Below are 26683 nucleotides of genomic sequence, written 5' to 3' on the forward strand. Positions count from 1 at the left end.
CATTATAGAACCACCAAACAGTGGCACCCTGTTTAAGAGCCACTGGCGGTTTTCAGAATGCTTTATAATATCTAGTCCTGACCCTAACACCCTAAACCTTCACTCCATCCTAACCCAAACCGCTTAACGCACCCTAATACCCTACCCATTAAAGGGCAGATTGAGTGAGTGAGTGGTGGTTCTGATCTACCATCAAATTCTATATTTCTTTGTTTAAATCTCCTGCATTGTTTATAGTGTTGGCTCATTAGACATATGACAGGGAAATGTATTACTGTATTTTTATTCTTGGAAAACAATGAACAAGCTGTCAGATGAGGAAGTGTTTTTAATCCAACAGTCTGTTTGCATAGTCATGCACTTTAAATTCTTGTTAACGTATTCACAGTAGTCTTCGGTAAATTCTGAAAAGTTATATTCGCTTTTAAAAATGAATGACTTGCAAACCTGAGATTTGTTCGTACAGTAATAAAGTTTTTTTTAAACTATATATTACCTTATTAATGTGATCGAAGAACCCAGTACACACAATTTGGGCATTTTTAAGATTTGATGATCCAGATGGTACTAAGGGAATGGTTTTCTTTGGGGTGGTCTAAAGGTGCCCACACACTAGAAAGATCTGCGATCGTAAGATGTGCGCATAAATTAGCCTTGAAATCTTTTTCCCGTCCTGGACAAAAGATTTCAGGCAAGCGCGCATCTTTACCAAAGATTTTTCTTAAGATCCTGTGTGCGTTCCTATGGATCTTTTGTTAAATCTTCTGATCTTTCGTGCAGCACGTAAGATCAGAAGATTCAGCTAAAGATCCACGGGAGCGCGCATCGGACCGATATCAGCCGATTTTCGACCGATTATCGGTAAACATCGGACGATAGATATATCGGCCGATTTATCGGAAATCTGCCAATCGGCCCAAAAATCGTTCTAGTGTGTGGGCACCTTAAGCAACCAGGGGCATTGAAATAATCAAGGTTAGTTCGTTTCGCAGATGTCTTACGGATCTGGCGATTGGGTCACCTGGTGTTTTGTCTATTTTTGTAGATTTGTCTCTTGCCAATGGAACAGAGCTCCTTCACACAGAACATATATGGTACCCAAGGATACGGGAGGTACAGTACTTCACCTATTAACCCAATTGTTAGCTGGGACCTACCATTTAATGCTGAGCGCATATAGCTGGCATCCACAACATGTATAAGCATATACACAGCTGAAGTATTATGAGAAATTAGGTTTTATTAGATGATGGGACAGTGTCATGTTCTAATTTTATTTTATCATACTCCACCTTTATATATAGATACAGGGAGCCATTATCATGTCTTCGCTCATCGAAGTGGTCATTGGTTTCCTTGGTCTTCCTGGAGCTTTGCTGAGGTACATCGGTCCACTGACTATCACTCCCACTGTGTCTCTCATTGGCCTATCCGGCTTCCAGGCTGCTGGCGAGAGAGCAGGCAAACACTGGGGCATCGCTATGCTGTAAGTATTGACTGCCGCTACCTAACCACCACTTTTTAAATACTGTTGTATTGATCTTACCTGTTCCCACCAAGAGGATGTGGATCAGTGAGCTGGTCACAGCTCTCTTTACTGGCTGCAATAGTACCATTCAGCGGTAGGTACAGTCGTAAGAAATCTGGGATTGTAATTTTACCATGGTGATTAATGCTTGTTTTCTAGTGAAATGTGCAAATCGTATGATAATCATTTATCGCCTGCTATTGATAGCAAATGTTTGTTTTTTTGGTTAGCCTGTATGCTACTTACGTCAGCTTATTTAAATAAGCCGATTAGTCCTTCTATGGATACTGCAAGAGGATATCTACTGGTGCATTATTGCAACAAAGGGAATTTCTATTGCTATGATCATATCGCGTCCCTAGTGTTCAGCAGACATGCTAAGGAGAGTTGTGTGACCATTGGCAATCTACAGATGTGTCCACATACAGTACATCTATCCTTCATGCGATAGAAGTCACGTTATACATAACACGTACGCTCCGTGGGACTCTAGTGCTAAGCATTTTTGTTTGGGTGACTTTTTACGGTAAATAGTCTTATTTGCAAGACGGAGCAAATGGGACACACAAGCAGCTTCTGCTGAATAAATGTGTGGCATGTCTATATTCAGTGTGTGACTGCCGCTGTATCTGCGTAAGAAATGGAAAGTTACAGTGTTTTCCTGGAAAGCTGTGTAATGTAACTTTTTGTATGCAGTCACATACCACATATAGATATGCCGCATATCATTATAATTAACAAAAGCTGCTTGTGCGTCCTATGCCGTTTTGCAGATAAGACGCTATTTTCCTGGAAAATCGCAAAAAAGAAAGGGCTGTTTAACATGAAAGAAGGCCAGGTGAAGTACTGTGAGCTGCAAGCACATAATTGCATGTTATCTATTTGGTTATTTATATATAAAGACACCCCCATATTTAACTAGTATATTATATGTGCTCTTTTTGGCATTACCGTCCAGTAGGCTCCCTCTATTTCGTGGTTCAATAGGACAGGTGACCTATTATCCCCTCCTGATTGGTCGCTTTATAGCCCCCAGCGACCTTATTCTTGAATAGTTACATTCGCTCTGGTTAGTCCAAAAAGCAGACCCAAATAGCCCACAATTGGGGGGTACTTGTGTTCCAACTATTTACATTTCTGTTATTGCATTTCACTTCCCACGGTACATTGTTGTCTTTACTAATTTGATCTTTAACATGATGTGTTTTTGTTTTTTTAAACACACCCCATTCCTCTACATGCCTCATAGCCATAAATGCAAATGTAGATGTTGCAACCTAGCATATCATGTATTCTTGGAAGCAGCAGTTTAATAGAAGTATGTAAAGCAATTTCCACCCCCTGCGGGTAAAAATGACTGTATTAATCCTAGGTACACATTTCAAATAAATTGACGGACCGCGTTAATGTGCCTGTCTAAATGCATTGTCTGTATCTCCACTGCTAACTGAAACAATATTACATCTGCATTATTATCCCATGCGTATTTTTCTGAGAAGTTCAGTCTGACGATATTCAGCAGACTGTAAGTAAGAGTCTTGTGACTCGCAGGGATATTAACTGAGTGACAAAGGGAAACTGCAAATTGTCATGTGTGTGCTCTTCTGCTCCTCGGATGGTTCTTGTCCTCCATGAGCCACCGTAGGACCCTCGCCTTACCATGTGAAAGCTGTACCACACCAGGCTCAGAGTGGGTGGGTGTATAAATACATGCACCTGTGTATATACATACACATAGACAGAATATATATATATATATATATTCTTAATCATTGATCTCCTGCCCTCACCACTCCTATATCTAAGGTGCATGTGATATGTGACCACATTGTTCAAATAAAACTCACAGCAGATCAGCATTCATCATATTTATTATAATAGGCACTCTAAGCCAGGGGTGGGCAATATGTGGCCCTCCAGCTGTTGATAAACTGCACATTCCAGCATGCTTTACATCAGTGACAGCATTGACTAATAGCAAAACTAAAGCAAGGCATGCTGGGATGTGAAGTTCATCATCAGCAGGGGTGGGCTTATTGCCCACCCCTGCTCTAAGATGTATTCCCGACCAGCGGCCAGTGTGGGTGGAGGGTCAGGTTAAGCTATGGGTGGGGGATGCTTAGGCTGCATATAGGGAGGGTTAGGGGGAGAGGGTAAGTATGCTGACCCAATCCCTGCCGGCATTCTGTTTAGCAGGTCGACGCTGTCTTTTGATCACTGGCATTCAGTCTGCCCCAGTCAGGCATACTGGAACCTTGTGTATACTTTATAAACAGGGAATGAGGAATAAGACTTGAATAAAAATATGATGTCCATTTTATGGACAAAATGCGTCGGGTACCTCTTCTTGAAAAACAACTGAAGAATTTGTTCTTCAGTGTGCCAGTTTGCTTCTAAAGACTTTTTAATAAAAATCCTTTGGATAAGACATCTGCTTGATGTTCTGTACTTTAGAAAATCACATTATGTACACTAATGATTCATTTGGGTATCAAAAATTAGCGCCAATACACTATTGTTTCGCATGCTGTTCTGCTTTGTTTCGCTTCCTTCAGGGAAATATAATCTACAGGCTGCTATAAAGGTTATATAATTCTCATGTTATAGCGCAAATTGGAATATTGTTGTTATATATATACGACTAGTAAGCCTGCTCTAAAGCTAGTAGATGGAGTTCACTTGGTGCCAACAGATGGCAGTTTTTGGAGTCACACGGACACTATGTACAGTATATATATATATATATATATATATATTTTTTTTTAAATTAGGCTGTGTGCATAGATTACACTTGATGTGTGTCCCATTGATCTAACTATTCCCAGCATGCCCTGCCGTAGTTTGCCATTTCCTAATGTCAAAACTTTGGCAGGGAAGGCTGGCACTTGTAGTTTCACAACAAATGAAGATCGGCCAGTTGTCCAGGTCCGAGCTAATGTTAATCCCCTAACAGTAGGCTTAAAGGAATAGCAGCCTTTAGTCTGATGAATCCCTCCTGTCATACCTTTACCATAGCTGTACTGCCACTTGCAGCTGGTTGGTTCCGCTTGCAGTCACTGTTGGCATAACATTTTTCCTACAATTTTCTTGCATCCGTTTAAAAAAAACATGTTAAACCTTTCCTTCCCCTTTTAAATCATGTGTTACATTAGTTCTGTTTAACTCCGAAAATTACATATGTGATATATATGCCAATAACCGGTTTGTTTTTATGCTTTCAGAGCAGTCACAATCCTATTTATAAATACAGGTTTAGCCAAGCTTATCCATAATTCTCACCTTGCTGCAGTGGGCATATGCACAATGCATTCCTTATGGAAGCCACGTGTACGCTCACTACCGTGCTTAGCCGTGTGTGGAAAGATTTGCTTTTGCTGTGGATAGCCACTAGATTAGATTGGGCATATCCTTACAGAATATTCCGGAATACTTAATCTTTTGAGTGTGAGACATTCTGTAATCTTTGCTTTTTATGGTTTACTGTGCACAAAGTCAAACCTTTGTTCAATGCACCCACATATTAAAGTATTGAATATAATTATCTTCAGGTTGTATGTATAAGGTGTATATGAAATATAAACGCTTTTAGTGTTTAGACATGGGATCAATCCCCCAAAAAATCTCATTATGTTCTGCAGATCTTCCAAAATATGGAAAAATGTGATAACCCAAATACTTCTGATCCCAAGCATTTTGGATATGGGAGACTTGAGTTTTATATCTTAATGCTTGGCTTCATGTCTTCTACAGTATGTCTACAGCCCATTTTTTCTTTTTCGTTTTTGACTGCGGCTTTTATTACTACTGAGACAAAGTAATGATGTATTTGTTTCTTTGTTCTCACCCATCAGCACCATTTTCTTGGTCCTCCTCTTCTCCCAGTACGCCAGGAATGTCAAGCTACCGCTTCCCATATACAAGTCTAAGAAGGGATGGACCGCCTATAAGTTTCAGCTCTTCAAAATGTTTCCGGTGAGTTGTTTCAGACTTGAATGTGAGCGGTTTACGATACTGGTGGTGCAAAAACCCCGTTTCCTGTGTGATTCCATGTACAATGATCGTTCTGATGTTTACCGCCCTCAGCGCCATATCCTCCCGGTAAACACGGTCTCAGCTTGTACCTAGCTTAATGACCCTGTGTACAGTGTCTGCCACCTGTATTAGTTCCTGTCCAGATCACATGACACCACATAATGACAGTATCTATGTATATATATGAAATTGAGTGAACGGTGGTCGCTACTGCACATTTTCACCGTTCTTTCTTCTCTTTTGCAGATTATTATGGCCATCCTTGTGTCCTGGCTGCTCTGCTTCATCTTTACTGTAACTGATGTTTTCCCACCAGATAGTACCAAATATGGCTATTATGCTCGTACCGATGCCAGGCAGGGGGTTCTGACCGTGGCCCCTTGGTTTAAAGTTCCCTACCCATGTAAGTATTAGTCTGTACATAACACAGCCGCACACGGTACACTTACCCTTTGACCTTTCCATAGCCTGCCATATTGTGTTAGCTTGGGTCTTTGGAGTGTTTGTTACTCTTTGTAGTTACGAGCATGCAGTTGTCACTGTTTATTGCTAGTGAAGTGTCCCCTATGTAATGGATGTATGTCCCATCAGATGCCATGATTTGCAGTATGGCAGATGTGCTGCACTGGTTAGACTGATTGGGATTGTCCTTATTGCAGTTGCATGATATGAAGCAGGTCTTGTGACCATAGAACGTGGTCCCTACCTCAGCCATGCTTACTACGGCCATGACACTGCTAGTATTAGTAGCTGAAAGGAGTCATGTGACCCGCCTCCGTGACATTTCTGTTGTGTCCGCTTGTCAGTCTATGTACAGTTTATGGTAATTAAAGGTCCCTCAAATATTCTGTCTCTTCTTTGAACACAAATATTTATCTCACACTTACTAAAAGGCTGTCACCATGTAAGCATATACTGTAGTTAAATGCCCACAGTGTGACTTCACATTGTATCGTGGCATTGCCTTTATCTTTGCGCCCTTGGCTTGCCCTGTGACGCACACATTTGGCTTGCCCGCACTTACTGCATTGTGTCTCATACACCCCACTTCTTGCTTTTCTTTTGACTAAAGAAGCGATGGGCCCCATTTAATAATGAGTGTAAAGAGTTTTATTACTAATTTCTAATGTATCTAAGGCGGATTCTATTCTAGTGAGCGCTGTAATCCTGGCATTAATCTGTATCGGTGGGTAACTGGCATCCAGTACATTACGCACAATGCAGTGATGCAGCTCCGTCGCCTGGAGCGACTGTCTTTTTCTCCCCCCCCCCAGCCTTCCGTACTTTTCCTGCCACTCTTTTCCCCTTCCCTTCCACTCGGCCCCACTCACCCACTCTCCACATCTTCCCTCCTGCTGTATGTACTGAAGTCTTCACTCAGCAGTGGCCGGAGGGCAGAAATAAACTAGTAAAATTAGCACATCTTGCGGTTTTGCAGGATATTGCACCCATCTTTTTTCTTGTTAAATGGGGCCCTTCTATCGCCCTTTTCCTTTTTTTTTTCTAAAAATAAAATATTGAACACATTATTTTATTGAGGATATAACCGTTTGTGCCATTGGGTGGAACAGATGTAATTTGTGTGTGTGTGTGCGCGTGTGGCTCCACTAGATCACATTCTCTGTGTACACTGCTCTGATCCACGTGTGTGTTTAAACCACATTGTTGACAGAAGGGGCAGTGATGTACTGGAGGACAGTGCACTGCTGCCCCCTCTGGCCGTTCAGGGACTGTGCTGGAGAAGAATACATGCAGGCTTGGCCCTTTAGAAATCACTTTGTACTTTTGCCGTTACAGCGTTAATGTCCCCCCGCTTGTGGCTTTCCCTCCATTAGAGCAGTGTACACAGGGACTTACATATCTTGTGTTTTCGAACGCTGGTGTCAGGACGCATCATTCTAGGAAAAGGATTCTTGTAGAGATCAAGGTAACCTTGTACATTCATAATATGTTGTCTTTTCACCACTTCAAAAAGATGCTGTTGCTCAAGTTATATAATAAAACAAATCTGTCTTTGACAAAGTTTTAATTGATGTGACTGTAAGGGGGCAGGATATCGCTGTGAGAATATTTGGTTTTGCGTGGTATCTGGGATATGTTTATTTGTCCAACAGTATTGATTCAAGGAACACTTAGCCATGACTCTGAGAACTTGCTTCATGAGAGCAGGGCTGGTGGCCAGAAGAGGACTTATTGTCCCCTGTCCACCAGCCCTGCTGTGCTGGAAGTTGTGGTCGGTCACCGTATCTTTAAGATATTGCATACAACATTTGACCGTTAAATAAAGCCATGTAAAATGTCTGTTTATATGGGACAGGAAATGAATTACCTGCAGATGGGAAAACTCAGCGATATGATCGTAAATGGGTAGCATCTATACCTTCCTGGCCTTGGCACAGGTCATTGGTGTCTAATGGTACACTAAGATTTGAAGCGGTGTCCTGCTGTGGCTCCTGTGTATATATTGTGCCTGTTACTATACAGATCCAACATTTATTGACGACATGCTCACATGGTGTATAAGATAGGGTGGCGGTCATTTTATGCTCGGTGATTGCGTCTAGATTGTTTAATTATTGGGATACGCTCTACATCCATATTTGGCTTGGTCATTGTTTTGTTAAAGGATTTCCTGTAACCAGTGAACAACGAGAATCCATAAAGCTGAGCAAACACTTCTCGTTCTAGTTGAGTACTAACCCAAACTTCTACCGGGACACTAGTAAATATTCCTAAAGCCTCTTAGATTAGTTATATGTACACTGTATAGTGATATAGTAATTGGGGCTCATGTCTTCCACGGTCACGTGCTTATATACTGTATGCGCTGATTTGACCAGTTGTAGGAGATGGGTAGGGACCTAAAAATGTCTCTTGAAGGCCACATTTGATGATCTGACCTCGATGAGGGAGTCACGGGTTGTAGAAGGCATAATACTGGTCTCCACCTTTATTCTATTACAGGTGTAAGGGCTAATACATTGCTAGAATCCAATGTGTTGCTCATGTTAGAAGCACAAGCCATATTAGTACATGTACAAGGTTTAGAGCAGGCATGGCCAAACTGTTGCCCTCCAGCTGAAACTACACATCCCAGCATGCCTTGCCATAGTATTAGCATTCCCTAATTGCAAAACTGTGGGAAGGCATGATGGGACTTGTAGTTTCACAACCGTAGGAGTGCTAAAGTTTGGACATGCCTGGTTTAGAAAAGTCTGTACAATTCATAGTATTGCTGGAACTGTTTTTGCTGTTTGGCTTTACTTAAACTGAATGCTTCAACCCTTTATTCTTGCAGTTTGTAACACTCTGCTTTCATGTTTTTCCTCTTGTCGCAGTTCAGTGGGGTCTCCCCACAGTGTCTGCAGCTGGGGTCATCGGGATGCTAAGTGCTGTAGTTGCAAGTATTATTGAATCTATTGGCGATTACTATGCCTGTGCCCGTCTGTCTTGTGCCCCACCTCCTCCAATCCATGCCATTAATAGGTTAGTTATTTTGTTTATACACATGCAAAGGTAATGAATGTAAACTGTGCTGCACTGGCCTGTGACCGTGCAAGAAAAATACACTGCTACATAATAACTGTTGTGTACATGGCAGGGGGATTTTTATAGAAGGTCTGTCCTGTGTTCTGGATGGTGTCTTTGGTACTGGAAATGGATCCACGTCATCTAGTCCCAATATTGGTGTTCTCGGAATAACAAAGGTAAGGTTATTGATTTGATTGTATACTCTCATTTTCCAAACTGTTTTTCCGGGTTGTTGAAGAGAAAAATCTGATTTTACACGCACAGGTAATAACATTCAGTGATTTTAATCATCCTATCTATTTAAAGGTGCCCATACACGGTGCAATTATTGTATGCAATTTGAACAAGATTTCATTGCACCGCATTGTCTAGTCAAAATTGCATACAATAATTGTACAGTGTATGGTAGGGATGGCCATCGACTATCGGTGTTCCCAAAACATTGGCGGTTGCTACCTAGTGCTCAATGTTTTGGGCATCGATAGTGACAGGTCAAATAGTTTTGAGCCATCGATGATGGGAACTGATGGCGATGGTTTATTTTCTTCCGCCCAATGTATGTCCGGTCTCACTTACTGTGCATTGTGCCTGGCCAGAGGCAGCCTCAGTGTGTGGGACGTGCTCCAATATGCCCCTGTCCCCTTGCCTGGCCCCCTCCCTCATTGAAGTCAGCTGAGCTTACAGCACGTCACAGCTCACTGACAGCTGTGAGAGGTCCGCCGCCGAGTCCTCACGTGACTCTCTCCCTCTCTCTCCCTCTTTGCAAATGCATGTAAATAGCGATGCATTCGCAGATCCATTCAAAAAAACTGCACAATCAAACAGTCTTTTCCATCCAATCAGGCTGGTGGTGGTCATCACTGATGCCAGAGACCCACCCAAAAAATGCCTGGGCACGCCTGTATTTTTATAAACACACCCAGAAACGCCATGTTTCTGCCCCTAAACAGTAGCTTCCTGTCAAACTGTGACTTTTATGCGTTGAGATATTTAGTTGCGCTGCACATGCTCTATGTTCAATAATCAAATGCATTGTGAATTCTCTGATTAGCAATCTATGCGGAATACGGCCCTAATATAGGTTTATAGAACTCCTTCCTCATACAGAAACCTTTCACGCATACATTTCCCTAACCAGATGGTGGCATGTATATTGTATGTCTGACTTACTGAATGCTGAGCAAGCCTGACATTGCAATGTACATATACTGTATAATGTATGGAAATTTTAAATCAAGGTGAAATATTTGACCAGCATTAATGGTGTATATTAAGGCTTGGTTTGTATTATTTTAGCAGAAAAGAGGTTTGTAGGATTTGCATCTTTGTAATATTAGTCATGTCCAATTTCTCACAGGTCGCCAGCCGCAGGGTTATTCAGTACGGTGCGGCCTTCATGCTTCTGCTTGGCATGATTGGGAAATTCAGTGCCCTGTTTGCCTCTCTACCTGATCCTGTTCTGGGGGCGCTGTTTTGCACCTTATTTGGTGAGTCAATGTTGCTAACCTTTTCCTATTATAGACCCAAGTATGAAAGTTATGCAATGTATGTACAATACATTTAAAGTGTATCCCTATTTTACATGCAGCATATATCTTTGTTTAATACTGATTCCCAATGTTCTTTCGGGTGACACATCATGTTTGCTTCCCACTCAGGAATGATTACGGCAGTTGGCCTCTCCAACCTTCAGTTTGTGGATTTAAACTCTTCACGAAACCTCTTTGTCCTGGGGTTCTCTATTTTCTTTGGCCTGATGCTCCCCAGTTACCTAAAGCAGAACCCACTGGTCACAGGTAAGTTCAGTCCTTCATATACAGTACCTACCCCATTTCTCTGCTATTCCTCTTAGGATAAACACCCTTCTAGTTATTCATTATGTTTTTATTTGACAATTTTGAGATCACCTTTAAGGCTAGAATGGCATTAGAAAGCATCTGACGCAGCATGCACGCCTCTCTGTTGTTCTGTCGCGGCTTGCACGCCTCTCTGTTGTTCTGTCGCAGCTTGCACGCCTCTCTGTTCTGCCGCAGCTTGCATGCCTCTCTGTTCTGCCGCAGCTTGCACGCCTCTCTGTTGTTCTGTCATGGCTTGCACGCCTCTCTGTTGTTCTGTCACGGCTTGCACGCCTCTCTGTTGTTCTGTCACGGCTTGCACGCCTCTCTGTTGTTCTGTCGCGGCTTGCACGCCTCTCTGTTGTTTCTGTCGCAGCTTGCACGCCTCTCTGTTGTTCTGTAGCGGCTTGCGGGCCTCTCTGTTGTTCTGTCGTGGCTTGCAGGCCTCTCTGTTGTTCTGTCGCGGCTTGCGGGCATCTCTGTTGTTCTGTCGCGGCTTGCGCGCCTCTGTTGTTCTGTCGTGGCTTTCGCGCCTCTCTTTTGTTCTGTCGCGACTTGCATGCCTCTCTGTTGTTCTGTCGCGGCTTGCACGCCTCTCTGTTGTTTCTGTCGCAGCTTGCACGCCTCTCTGTTGTTCTGTAGCGGCTTGCGGGCCTCTCTGTTGTTCTGTCGTGGCTTGCAGGCCTCTCTGTTGTTCTGTCGCGGCTTGCGGGCATCTCTGTTGTTCTGTCGCGGCTTGCGCGCCTCTGTTGTTCTGTCGTGGCTTTCGCGCCTCTCTTTTGTTCTGTCGCGACTTGCATGCCTCTCTGTTGTTCTGTGGGGGCTTGCGTGCCTCTCTGTTGTTCTGGCGCGGCTTGCGTGCCTCTCTGTTGTTCTGTCGCGGCTTGTGCGCCTCTCTGTTCTGTCGTGGCTTGCGTGGCTCTGTTGTTCTGTCGCGGCTTGCGAGCCTCTCTGTTCTGTCACAGCTTGCACGCCTCTGTTGTTCTGTCGCGACTTGCGCGCCTCTCTGTTGTTCTGTGGTGGCTTGCATGCCTCTCTGTTCTGTTGCGGCTTGCGCGCCTCTGTGTTGTTCTGCCGCGGCTTGCACGCCTCTCTGTTGTGGCTTGCACGCCTCTCTGTTGTTCTGTGGCGGCTTGCACGCCTCTCTGTTCTGTCGCAGCTTGCACGCCTCTATTTTGTTCTTTTCGCAGCTTGCACGCCTCTATGTTGTTCTGTCGCTGCTTGCAGGCCTCTCTGTTGTTCTTTCATGGCTTGCACGGCTCTTTGTTGTTCTGTCACGGCTCGCACGCCTCTTTGTTGTTCTGTCGCGGCATGCATGCCTCTTTGTTGTTCTGTCGCGGCTTGCACGCCTCTATTGTTCTGTAGCGGCTTGCACGCCTCTCTATTGTTCTGTCACGGCTTGCACGCCTCTGTTCTTTTGTCATGGCTTGCATGCCTCTCTGTTATTCTGCATACCATAAATACTGTGGATGAATAACTAAATTGTTATAAGTCTATAGAATTATTTATACTTTTGTGAGTTCTCTGTGCAAAACAACAAATAGAAAACCGTAGTGAAATCGCATCGCATGCGATTTTGTTTGCATGTGATGCGATTGCATGTGATGCGATTTTGCTATGTAATTTATTCACTGCTCTCTGGCCTGGTGTATACTATATTAAATGGCATTGCACCCTATAAAATCGTATGCGGGAGCTGCGATCGCATGCGATGCGATCTCGTCGCACGCCCAAGGCCCAGAGAGCAGTGAATAAATTACATAGGAAAATCGCATTGCATGCAAAAAACGCATGCGATGCTATTTGTTTAGTGGGCACCCGGCTCATACATAAGTACCCAATCCTGTGTGTATGAGTGATTCGTATTGAACCAAAATCACCAAATACAAACATGTAAAACATAGGAAACATATTCTCTTTAGGAGCATAATGCCAGAGTCTCCTGCCTACAGTTTGTGTCTGATATTTCAGTATCTGAATGTGAAATTAATGCATATATGCACCAGCTAAACACAAATCTAGCCAAAGCTACAATGTTCATTGTATTAATCTTTCATTGGCATATATATTGGCACAAATATTGTCCTGGGAAATTTCATCCATCAAGGCAGCTGTTGGTTATTTTATTACCATCTTAAAGGCTTGTATAATATAGAATTATATATGAGATATATGTTAATTTTCATTTTGCAGCAAGGTCTTCATCTAGACACTCCAATTTGTGATTGCCATATTGCACGGGGCAGTGTCACTGCAAGGCACCTTAGATCAGAAGTGGGGTAATCACTACCGGATACTTAAGATCAGAGCGTGGTATGGAGCAGTGTAGAACACTTAGTCAGTGCTAGTTGCTAGGCATGTTGCAATTATGAAAACCAAGAACTTAAGATCAGAGACAATGCTTGGCATTGGGACACCGCCTGACCCTACAGATTACAGGTGGTGCCATGGCACTGCCAGACACGTTCACTCAGTGGGGGAGGTATGTCGTGGGGCAATGTAACTTCTGGACACTTTAGCTCAGAGACAGAGGTGTGGCACTCTAGACTGTTCCTCACTTCATCTCAGAGGTAATGGAATGGCTTTGGACAATTCCATGCCGTACAATTCAGATCAGAGTTACGGCAATGGGCCATGGATATGCTGGACATTGTTAGCTGGGGCTTGTGGCAATGGGGCAGATGTATTAAGCCTTAACAAGAGATAAATGCAAGGGTGATAAGGAGAGATAAACGTCCAGCCAATCAGCTCCTTACTGACTTTTTTCAAACACAGCCTGTAACATGGCAGTAAGCAGGTGATTGGCTGGATGTTTATCTCTCCTTATCACCCTTGCATTCATCTCTTGTTAAGGCTTAATACGTCTGCCCCAGTGTTATTAAAGGGCACATAAGATTTGAGGTGAAGTCATGGTATGGCAAATCCCCAAAGGGCACTTTTGGGGTCAGATTTATTAAGCTTGGAGAAGAGATAAACTGGAGATAAAGCGGAGAAAATGTAAAAGGAGATAAAGCACCAGCCAATCATCTGTGTTTGAAAAAGACAGTTGGGAGTTGATTGGCTGGTGCTTTATCTCCTTTTACCTTTGCTCCGCTTTATCTCCAGTTTATCTCTTCTCCAAGCTTAATAAATCTGCCCCTCAGTCAGATGTGAGGCATGTCATGTCTGGCAGCACTGCACTGCTAAAACTTCAGTCAGGGATGGAAATACTGTATAATTTGGGAGAACAGCATTGCCAGACACTTCCAGTCAGGGATAGAGATTTGACATGGGAGAGCGGCATTGCCAGACACTTCCAGTCAGGGATGGAGATTTGACATGGGAGAGCGGCATTGCCAGACACTTCCAGTCATGGATGGAGATAGGACATGGGAGAGCGGCATTGCCAGGCGCTTCCAGTCAGGGATGGAGATATGACATGGGAGAGCGGCATTGCCAGGCACTTCCAGTCGGATATAGATCTGACATGGAAGCACGGCATTGCCAGGCGCTTCCAGTCAGGGATGGAAATATGACATGGGAGAAGGGCATTGCCAGGTGCTTCAAGTCAGGGATGGAGATAGGACATGGGAGAACGATACTGGCATACACTTCCAGTCATGAATGGAGATACAGTACAACATGGGAGCACAGCACTGCCAAAAAACTTCAGATCAAAGGCATACAGTAGCATGTCACAGAAGCAATGCAGGAGACTATCAATCAGAGATGGTTACAGTATAGAACCATGTCACTGCTGAACGCATCAGGCTAGAAGTATATGCGTGGAACAACATCAGAGCAAGGCAATTTCAGTCAGAGACGTAGAGCGCCCATTGGAACATGGCACTACAGGATACTGGATGTGGTCCTGCATTAGTAGAATAGTAGCTGAACACTGGCAAAAATGGGACAAATATGTAACCTGGCGTGAAAAGAGTACACAGAATCAAATGAATGATAAGCCGCTTAAATGGGTCCAGGAGACCATCAATCTCCTAATATAGCAACACAAAATTCCAAGATTGGACCGTCACTAGCGCTGGGTGTAAAAGCAAACACTGATCTCCTAGTGTGTATGACCCAGGAGGCAAGCGTTGCAGTTGATCCTCACTCAATTGAAGAGTCTGACCAGTTGGCTTGATCACCTCCCTGGATATATGTAACAGACAAAGAACTTACTTTAAAGTTCTGTCTCGTGTTCACATAGCAGGTACTTGCTCAGGGAAACAATCCTCAAATATGCGTCTGTGTGATAAGTGGAAACAGCACTTACTTTTAGGTTCAAACTCGCATGCACGTAGCAGGTGCTTGAAAGGACCAGGTAGTCACTTGGTAGGGGGTAACACAATTTATTCCACACGATAAAACACACAAGGATAGCGGGACACAGGTCCAAGGCAGGAGGCGCAGATAGTCCGGCGGAATAGCGCTGCAGACGCGGCCGCGATAAGCGCTCCTGAACGGTCCTGGTTCCCTTCCGTATAGATGCTGCTGTGTGAAGCAGGTAAGATGGCGTCAACGCGTTTCGGAACCGGAGTTCCTTTTTCAAGATAAGCCATCGATAGTTCTTTGATCCTTTTAACAGGTAACCTCCGGATCACATGATTATCACTCCTCCAATCGGAACCTGTATAGCCCGGCTTGTATAGTGTATTGGTATCATAACATTACTAACCGCAAGCGTTACCAGACAGTCTGGGCAATAATCATAAAGTGATACAGAGAACTCTGCGGTACTAAACATACATAATCCGAAGCATGATATATAAATTTATAAAATATATAAAATATATAAAATATACAGTACAGAAAATGGTTTAAAATCACATATAAAACATATCTACAATACTCCTAATCTTTCTCCATATTATAAAAAGCCGGGCATGGGGAGATAAGAAAATGAGAGAAAGGACAGATTAGTGAAGGTAAGATACACCTAGACAGGACATAATAATGGTTACAACAAATTTAAAGTGCACAATCAGTATAGCAGCATAGCATTTAATTAAAAAAACCATTTATACTCGAAATCAAGATTGAGACCTTTAGGTGCTAGTGTTTTTAATTCAAAGATGGTTCTCATTTCGAGTCTAGCAAGATCACTTTCTGCATTGCGGGTTCTCCAATTTTTATTACATACTATGATGCCGCAGAATGATTTCAAGTATTTAATGTTACATTCATGTTTTACTTTAAAATGCATAGACAAGTTATGTAGCTCATAGCCTTTTTTTATATTACGGCTGTGTTCGGCAAGCCTCTCCTTCAGCATCCGGCTGGTACGGCCCACATATTGGCAGCCACATTGACATTCTAAAAGATATACTAAATTCCTGGAGCCACAAGTAATAAAGTCTTTGATGTCATACGACTTATTGGTAATATTAGACTTATAGCTGGTGATCTTACTGGCGGTTTGGCAAGATTTGCACATAATGCATTGTCCGCATCGATAAAAACCCTTGGAGGTTATTCTTGATGGTCTCTTATCGATGGGGATAGCACTTTTGACAAGCAGGTTTTTTAGATTGTCCGCTCTTCTATACACGAAACGGGGCTTTGTGCCCAGATGTTGTTTTAATGCCGGATCTCTAATAAGAATTCCCCAATGTTTATTAATAATGCGCTCAACCACACGATGCTGAGACGAGAATTTAGAGATAAAGAGAACCTCATTATTGACTTGTGTAGGGGGCCTCTACACAAGTCAATAATGAGGTTCTCTTTATCTCTAAATCCGTTTCGTGTATAGAAGAGCGGACAATCTAAAAAACCTGCTTGTCAAAAGTGCTATCCCCATCGATAAGAGACCATCAAGAATAACCTCCAAGGGTTTTTATCGATGCGGACAATGCATTATGTGCAAATCTTGCCAAACCGCCAGTAAGATCACCAGCTATAAGTCTAATATTACCAATAAGTCGTATGACATCAAAGACTTTATTACTTGTGGCTCCAGGAATTTAGTATATCTTTTAGAATGTCAATGTGGCTGCCAATATGTGGGCCGTACCAGCCGGATGCTGAAGGAGAGGCTTGCCGAACACAGCCGTAATATAAAAAAAGGCTATGAGCTACATAACTTGTCTATGCATTTTAAAGTAAAACATGAATGTAACATTAAATACTTGAAATCATTCTGCGGCATCATAGTATGTAATAAAAATTGGAGAACCCGCAATGCAGAAAGTGATCTTGCTAGACTCGAAATGAGAACCATCTTTGAATTAAAAACACTAGCACCTAAAGGTCTCAATCTTGATTTCGAGTATAAATGGTTTTTTTAATTAAATGCTATGCTGCTATACTGATTGTGCACTTTAAATTTGTTGTAACCATTATTATGTCCTGTCTAGGTGTATCTTACCTTCACTAATCTGTCCTTTCTCTCATTTTCTTATCTCCCCATGCCCGGCTTTTTATAATATGGAGAAAGATTAGGAGTATTGTAGATATGTTTTATATGTGATTTTAAACCATTTTCTGTACTGTATATTTTATATATTTTATATATTTTATAAATTTATATATCATGCTTCGGATTATGTATGTTTAGTACCGCAGAGTTCTCTGTATCACTTTATGATTATTGCCCAGACTGTCTGGTAACGCTTGCGGTTAGTAATGTTATGATACCAATACACTATACAAGCCGGGCTATACAGGTTCCGATTGGAGGAGTGATAATCATGTGATCCGGAGGTTACCTGTTAAAAGGATCAAAGAACTATCGATGGCTTATCTTGAAAAAGGAACTCCGGTTCCGAAACGCGTTGACGCCATCTTACCTGCTTCACACAGCAGCATCTATACGGAAGGGAACCAGGACCGTTCAGGAGCGCTTATCGCGGCCGCGTCTGCAGCGCTATTCCGCCGGACTATCTGCGCCTCCTGCCTTGGACCTGTGTCCCGCTATCCTTGTGTGTTTTATCGTGTGGAATAAATTGTGTTACCCCCTACCAAGTGACTACCTGGTCCTTTCAAGCACCTGCTACGTGCATGCGAGTTTGAACCTAAAAGTAAGTGCTGTTTCCACTTATCACACAGACGCATATTTGAGGATTGTTTCCCTGAGCAAGTACCTGCTATGTGAACACGAGACAGAACTTTAAAGTAAGTTCTTTGTCTGTTACATATATCCAGGGAGGTGATCAAGCCAACTGGTCAGACTCTTCAATTGAGTGAGGATCAACTGCAACGCTTGCCTCCTGGGTCATACACACTAGGAGATCAGTGTTTGCTTTTACACCCAGCGCTAGTGACGGTCCAATCTTGGAATTTTGAGTAGCTGAACACATCCTTATCTCTTTTGAAGCTGTAACCATAAGTTGTAAAGTCACATTGTTTTACCTTATCTGTACCTTTACCTTGTAAAGTAAAAAATAGGTAGGGTGGTTCTCTAAAAAAAATAAAAATAGTTATTACAAAATATTTAGGTTTAAAGAATAAATGATAACTTCCGCCTGTGGAACAGGCCTTCCCATGTATCATCATTTTTTCTTTCAGGCATTGCAGAGATTGATCAAGTGCTAAATGTGCTACTTACGACAGCCATGTTTGTGGGTGGCTGCGTGGCTTTTATTTTGGATAACACTATTCCTGGTGAGTGGTTTCTGCTGCCCTAGGCTAGCCTATGTTCTTCACGTGTAAAGATAAGCATTTGTACGGTATTTGGTAATGTGGCTTTATGTGGGCCATGTGTCAGCACTGTTATTCCGATTCTTCAGCAGTGTTTTTCAACCAATGTGCCGTGGCACACTAGTGTGCCTTGAGCTGTTCTCAAGTGTGCCCCCAGATCTAGAGACCAGTTTACAGCCACCACCAGTTAAACTGTTGTTTACTGGTCTCTTCATGTAAAGGGCCAATGTATTTTATTTTGTTACCTATGGGGACTAGTGTGCTTTTTTTTATATGGGGGCCAAAAGTTTTTTTTTCCTGTGGGGGCCAATGTGTTTTGCCGTGTGGGGATCTCATGGTGCACCTTGGCAAGTTTAAATTCTTATTTAGTGTGCCGCAAGGTAAAAAGTTGACAATCACTAATCTACAGCATTTAGATGTATCCAGGCCCCTTTAGTATAAAAGCCATTTATCTTATTATTATTTTGCCATTTTATATTTGTGTAATGTCAAAATAAACACACAAATGGTCATAGTGCACGGTTTTATCTTATGGTTACAAATTGGTTATTCAATCTAAAATCCGCATAAAAGATAGAAGCCGTGGTTTCTGTCCAGTAATCTCTCTCTAGTCCTATACACACTAGAAGTCTTCCCCTTTTGTTGTGTATAAGCTCAGAGGTTCCTAAACACAATGCACAAGTCACCCTGACGGTCCCCACATGATAGTTAAAGGAAATTGAGGTACTTATTAAGTCACCTGTGGTTAAGCATGGTTATACTTAAAACCTGGACCATTGGGGTACCTTGTGTTTGGGAGCCTCCGAATTATTCCCTGTGGCTGAAAATATCACTAATTCCCCGTACACACGGTTCGATTTGGTCTCTTGTTCTATTCAATTTTGCATATATAAAAAAAATCAAATGGACAGAACAGTTTTCAGACGCATTCGATACTGATTTGCGGCATCAAAATGGAATAGAAAACTAGACTGTGCAGTCAAGACAGTTCAGATCTGTACTATATAGGCCAAATCAAGTGCATTTTGCTTGCTGTTTGATTTGATACCAAGTGAATCGGGATCGAATCGCAAGCAAAATTGCACCGTGTGAATTGCACCAGGAATTTTATAATCTAGACGGAAATAAAAAATTTTGGGCCTAAACAGTTTAATAAAAAAATAAAGCGATACAAATGCCTCTAACCTGAGCACTATCTACCAGAGCTTATTCTTCTTATATCAGGTTGAAGAAAGTAATAGAACATAGGACAGTTTGCTTACGGTCTGTAATGTGTATTTGTCCCTCTACTAGACATCATACAGAAAAATATGTGTTTGGAAATGTTTTTGAGGCATGTTTATCCTACATACATAACAGGGCATTCGTGTTACCTAAAGCATACAGACTTAATCCTCTGTTTTAACCTGAGTGAATGGTCCTTTCAGGCACACCTGAAGAAAGGGGAATCCGGAAGTGGAAGCGTGGGGCTCGCAAAGGCCCGAGTATGGAAGGGAATGATTCCTATGACATACCATTCATTATGAACTTTATCCGGAAGTACAAGTGCTTCAGCTACCTTCCTATCAGTCCCACATTTGCAGGATACAAATGGAAGTCTCTTAGGAAGAACAAGAAGAGTCGGAGAACAGATGAGGAGCCAGAGCCCAAAGTATAACCCAGGCCTCCTTTTTTTTTTTTCCATCTTCAGTCTTGTCGTACAGTAAATCCATTTTTGCAATCTCTTGCCAGGTTTACAAAGCCTTGAAACAGATGTTCTGTTTAGTATTCTCTGTATATTTACTTAGAATTATTCCAGGCTGAGACAAAGGGTCTTTGTGAGCTTAATTCACCTTTTTACCTCCATTTTGGTATTGTGCCTCTAATACAGTGTTTTCCTTTTCCTGCTCTGTCCTTTCTACCCCCATACTCTTACAAGCAATATGTCCTGCCTATCTACTTCCCTCCCTCTCTCTCTCTGCACGGCTGACCTCTGGTTTATCAGTGGTTACCTCAACACTGGCTGATTAAACGGGTACAGTGCCTACCTCCTGGGCACATTCTGTTTGCTGACTTTCTGTCTTGGCCCTGAAATATTTTAAATTATTCTGTTGCAATTCTCCAATGGGAGAATCCGAGTGTACAGTGGTGAATTTGACACCGTCACCTCTTCTCCTGTCTTTCCCATCCAGTCTTTACACCGGGTGATTGAATCTCTGGTGAATGGGCCAGGTTTTTCTCCCCCCCCATGAAGTGTAGAGACCAGTATACCCACTAGGTGGTGCTCACTTCTAACCATCAGCCATTCAAAATGGAGATGACTTCTGAAGTATGTGTAAATGTATTTATGTTGTGCATAGCCATCTTTAACTTTGCATATCATTTATTTGGTTTACCGTTGCAGCAGATTCTTTATTTGTAATATTTATTTTCTGTTTTGTATTTATTGTATGTCCATCCGCCTTAATGATGTTTTTACTGATAAACGTGATGGATCACAGGTTTTGGAGTTTGAAAGACAAACACGTGACTGCTCCTCCGTTAACTGAAATGGTGTAACTTACAAGCTCCCAAAACCTTTGTGATCCTCCTGCACACTTGTGCTTCATGGCAAATAATTAAACATCAGGTCAAATACGGTAAAACTTGTACATCTAGTGTATCCCTCTTGGGCCCAGCATTGTAGTTGGTGTACAGTACGTGTCACTTTCACACATTAAAGACTGCAGTTTGCGGGTGACGCTAGTGCAGAACCAATCGGTGCATTAGGACAGGAGGCGCCAATACTTGTCCGGTGATAAACATGGCCGCCTCAGCTAAGAGCTGGTGACACGTATACTTTGAAAGGAAAATATTGTTGATGTATACATTTTTTTGGGTTTGTTTTTTTTAGTGAATGTGAACGCTAAACAGTTTGTAAAGTATAACCTTCTCCAAAACAAGTCACAGTTTATGTATATGTGATTTATACAGTTGCATGAATCATCCATCTCTAAGGCAAGTTTGCCAGGGACAAACCCACGTGTAGCTATATCAACCGCGCCAGTCTCTGTCAAAAGACTTAAAAGCATTTGGGACTCCTCTCCAAAAAGTGTTTACTCAAATTTTGTTCCAAATGCTATGAAATTCAATCAAAACTGACTGGAAAATAGTAAGGCACTATTCATTATATATCAGTCAAAAAACAATACCCCCCTTCCCAATGGGTTTCTCAATATGCATACAATTTGGGGTACAGTGCGAAAATGTGTTTATTCCAAAAAAAAAGAAATACTAGAATTTAATTGTAATGTACCCAGCAGGTCTTAATTTAACGGCCGTCATCAGGTGCAGGTAGTTTGCTGATTGTTAATCTAACTGTTACCACACAGTGAAATCCTGAAAACATGTTTTTTATAGACAAGGGTATTTAGCATGGTGTTTGCATTCTTTACCGACATTATACAGCCATATCCAATATGCGATAACTGGGGATAGCCCAGGAATTTACTGATCTATATGTACCATGCATACTGTATGCCACAGATACACTTAGATGCGGTTATCATAGACATTGAAACCATCTGCAACACGCACGCCATTTTTACCCCTAATCCTTAACCCCAGGCATGGAAAACCTGTTGGTCTACAGCGGTTGCTACACTACAGAATCCTAGCATGCCCTCCCATTGATCAGTTGGTTAAGCATTCTGAGACTTGAAGTTTCGAGAGCCACTGGTTGGCCAGACCTGATTTAGACCATCGTTAACCAGCATTGGTCTTAATGAACTGTGTGATTGCCCACGTCTTGGGTACTCCTCTTTGGGAGTCAACCATGCAGGAACAGGAGGATGTTACAGACATTTTATTAGTTTTTGGTTTACACAAAGTTGACATTACTTTTTTCGCTTTCTCTCGGAAAGTGATGGGCAACACCACTTTGTGAATACACCGAAGTATGCTTATAGTATGACTGCGGATAATCTCATGATACTATATTTTTATGTGGGTGCTTCAAGGTATTTTTACATTCACATATCATGCAACCACGGCTGTACCCGTTTGCTAGTTAGACACCCACCCCCAACGTGCCTCTTGGATTTGAGCACAAGACCCTTCCCCTTAGAGACCATCACCCAGTTACAGGGAGAGGTACCTACAGTAGCTAGCAGTAATTATAAGGAGCAAACCGCTGTAAGGATGAAAACCTATCCTATTGCAGAAGGCACTGATTTATATTAGCCAAAAACAAATGTATAATGGATGATTGCCGTAAATACATCCCGGTATGAAAACCGATTCAAATATGCTTTACCCCCTAATACACCTACAGTAAGTACATTCACTTTAAATTAATATCACCTTTAAGTTTTATTCACTTACTATTTCTAAACGAAATGTCACATCTAGGTTAGTGTAAGTTAAGTACAGCATGAGTGGGCTTAATTACCCAGCTACTTGTCCTGGTGGTAGGTATATATACATATCAGAACAGGGAAGCCTGCAGCAGGAATTAGTACAAAAAAAAACTTTGTTCCATAGATAAGAGTACAGATGAGATAATAAGCATGTACATGATTATTAGGTATTCCCGTTTTATGCCAAGGTTCTCCTATCTTAATTTAATGGTAACTGAAAATAATAGCTTCCTGTACACATATAGCCATTACAGTGTAACACCTCAAATCAAAGGGGCCTTTGCTTTTAATATTTTACATCAACTTTGGTTATTGTTTGTTGGCTTTTATGTCCATTTATTCTGAGATCTTATAAGAGAAGTTTGTTCTTGTTACCTGCTGACACATTTTCTGCTTGATAGCAGTTACTTTCTATGGTCCTTTGGTCATTGGTCTTGTAACCCTAACGGTAAAGGAGCAATGACTTTCCAATTCTGAATTGTGATTGATATACAGTAGGACTGCTATTATCTGAAGTACAGTCCAACTAACATGATAATATGAATACATTTAGCATCTCCTATAGAGTTGCTAACCTAGACTAAGAGCTATAATGCCGATGATCATAATTGCTTTGTATCTTGCTGCCACAGCAGTTGCCTTCTCCTGTAGGAGTCTCTGCATCTGTCTTCACCTCCACATAAGCAACATGTATATGCTCTGTTACAGTACTCGTTCTAGGTGGAAATGTCCCTCCCCTATTCCGCACTGCTTAGTATAGAGAGTAGCAGGCATCGGAGTCCGCATGGGCCTTACCTTTACATTGTTTTTGTGCCTATGGGCTTGTAAGGTTCCTTACGGCAGACTAATGCCCATTCTGCAGGCAAGCTAAACCTTCCTTAGAGAGGGGACCTAAGTGTCTGGAAAATTTGCTCGATCTACCACATTTATTTACAGGCATAACTTCATTTGTTTTTACCACATCTGTTCTGATGATTCAAATAACAGTGTAGCGAAGAGTGTAGGCTGGATGACTCCTTCCCACCTCACTCAATAGATGAGAATAAAAGAATTCTGTTCTTATTTGTTCTGTCCGACTGGACACACTGAGGAGTTTTACTGTGCGGTTCCAGTAACAACAGTGCACTAACGGTCATGGTGACGACAGCAATAACATATGGCATTGTCCAAAATTGGACAGAATAGACTTAAAACAAAAGCCCACTAACTAATGCCAATACGATGCTTGTGGTCTGTGCTTTTTCGGGTTGTTTTGCCCTTTCTTCATTCATTGCCTTGTACTTGTTACTAAAACTAGGCTTGGCCTGTACAGACCTAGCCCTCCCCTCTCTGGTTTTGCATGCACATGTCCTGTTAGGTCACACACAAATAGTTGTTGAACAACAAATTCATTGTCTCACCCATTGAGGGAAATTCAGTTTTAATTTTGAAGCAGAAACCGTCTGTAAACCTACTTCACTCATCCTCCATGAACAGTATAAGATCTCCGATTAAACATGCATTTACTGAGCCCTACTGTGTCCGAAAACAGATACTGCTCAGCGTTTGACAGTATACGCACAGAGGATCCGTATCTCTGTTCAGTTTTGTATGGCACCTCTCATATGCTAGTAGTTTCACTGTCCCAAGATGTGTCCTATTACTGTATTGAGCGAACCTAAAAATAACTTTGGGTGGGGGGAAATGTGCAGTATTACAATGAAAACACTAAATAAAGTTGGTTTTCAGGTATTCCACACCACAGGGTTTGTTTTTTTTAAATCTGACTTTGATACTGCGTTTACATACCTGCGCCAACCTTTGCCGATCTTCGATATTGCTGGCGCCTTTGGCGAGGGACTGAATAAAGTTTAAAGAAAGTGTGCCATTCTAAGCATTTCAGACATTCCTTTTTTTATTTTTCACAGTTGATAAAAATTTGTAAAAAATAAATAAAAAGTATAACTGACTTACGTGCACTAATGTTTTTGCATTCTGCTGATGTAACTAGTTGAAACTAAGATAAGCAAATAAAAGCCCTTAAATTATATTTTATGTTGAAACCCAACTATCCTTCTGTATGCACAACGGTTAGGCTGCTGGATGGACTATCCTATTATGCAATAGTCCCTCCCGTTCCTAAAAAGTTCAATTGCGGAAGTTTTTTTTGTTTTGCTTATGTTTTGACTGTAATATAAAGCTTTCTGTTTTTCTCCCCAAGATGTAATTTGTTACAATTTTTTAAAGAAATAATTTCATTTTAGTGTGTTTTTTTTTCTAACATGGCTTTCATTTATCGTTAAAATATATTTAAGAAAAATATGTAATATTGGACCAGATGTTGTGAATAATAGTAGAAAAAAGCTATTTTATTCTGTATTTTTAAAGCTTGTTAAATATAAATAATAAAAATTGATATACCTGCTGATGATTTTTTTTTTCTCCCAATCAATGGTAAAGTCCACTTACAGGTGCTCAGATATATTATTATTATTATTATTATTATTACTATTATACTGTTGTTTTTTTTGTTTGTTTTTTTCGTTTTTTATAAATGAGCAAAATTGATATTGTGTGTAAGTCATGTGGGAATATTGTTATAATGTGGAAATAAATTCTCTGCATTGTGGATAAAGAAGTTACGTCAAAGGTCTGAACTCTGTGGATGGGTGAGCGAGTGCTTTTGTGAATTTAAATATCTGCAACACAGCCTTGTTACGTGCATCATCGGTTTGGATAGAATATTTCTCAAAGCGATAATATTTAGTCAGGTGTGTTGGCACAAAGTACAGGTCTAGAATGTTCGGGACCAGGAGCATTTCGGATAGGAGATTTTTCCAAATTTTGGATATACAGTAGTGAATTTTTTCATAGTCACCTAGTCCCCTGGTGTGCCCCAGCGTTCCTTGGTGTTCATCTTTCAAGGCATTCCTGTCCCAATGATGCAGTGCGTGGGTGCACCAGTCACTCCACCGGTGGACCTGCGAAATGCATCATTGGGACTAGGAATGCCTTGAAAGATGGACACCAAGGAAGACCGGGGCACACCTGGGGACTAGATGAGTATGAAAACACTTCTGCTGGGTGCTGTGAGGGTGGGTAGTTCCACCCCATAAATAAACTAGATATTCTGAAAACTACATTTTTTGGAATATTTTGGTTTGTGGATAATGCGGATAAGGGATACCGGACCTGTAACAGTCACACATCCAACTTTGTTCTAAATGTTTTTACATTTTTTTTAACATATTAACTTTTGCCTACATGTTGATGATCATAATAAAATAGGTAATTGGAGACTAATAAAACAATATGAAAACATAATTGTTATATTAGATAGCACACAAGGGGGTAATTCAGACCAGCTCGCTAAACTGCATGTATCTGCTGCCTAGCGAGAAGGTAAACGCTGCCCTGCCGAACGCGCTGCCACCCGATACTACGATAAGAGCGGATGTGCTTATCATGTTGATGACATAGGAAGCATACCAGGCTGACATGACGTGTTAGAGATACCGTTACAGGCCTTTCACATCATTGTATCCGGTACGCATATTTAATGTTGAAGGCCTGTTCAAGGCTGGGTATGAGCCTTTTGCCAGTCCTGTGTGTGACAGTTCACTAATTATTAAAATTGAGGGGCAAAGAATCTCTCATTAACCCATAGTTTTTCATATGGTAGCCTGACGCACTGTTTCTTGAGCTGGAAAATTAAGTTTGTTCACAATTCATAAATAATGTACAAATTCGCTTTTTTTTTTTTTATGTCCTTATTGGTGCTG

The 26683-nt window shown here is 41.6% G+C and overlaps 1 protein-coding gene across 6 annotated transcripts in view; it reads left to right on the forward strand.

The window, feature by feature from the left end:
- SLC23A2 (solute carrier family 23 member 2) overlaps positions 1-25326 on the forward strand; it is a 117388-nt gene extending 92062 nt beyond the window's left edge. For all 6 annotated transcript variants that reach the window (XM_083184568.1, XM_083184566.1, XM_083184565.1 and 3 more), the window contains 10 exons: positions 1046-1113; positions 1305-1486; positions 5380-5500; positions 5807-5963; positions 8899-9046; positions 9162-9267; positions 10449-10578; positions 10750-10887; positions 18415-18510; positions 19974-25326. In XM_083184568.1, the coding sequence (XP_083040694.1) occupies positions 1046-1113; positions 1305-1486; positions 5380-5500; positions 5807-5963; positions 8899-9046; positions 9162-9267; positions 10449-10578; positions 10750-10887; positions 18415-18510; positions 19974-20203 (1376 nt within the window). In that variant the 3' untranslated portion in view covers positions 20204-25326. The remainder of the gene's footprint in view (positions 1-1045; positions 1114-1304; positions 1487-5379; positions 5501-5806; positions 5964-8898; positions 9047-9161; positions 9268-10448; positions 10579-10749; positions 10888-18414; positions 18511-19973) is intronic.
- Positions 25327-26683: the final 1357 nt, after the last annotated feature.

Source organism: Crinia signifera, chromosome 4 (assembly GCF_055691185.1).
Source record: "Crinia signifera chromosome 4, ASM5569118v1, whole genome shotgun sequence".
Lineage (NCBI taxonomy): Eukaryota > Metazoa > Chordata > Amphibia > Anura > Myobatrachidae > Crinia > Crinia signifera.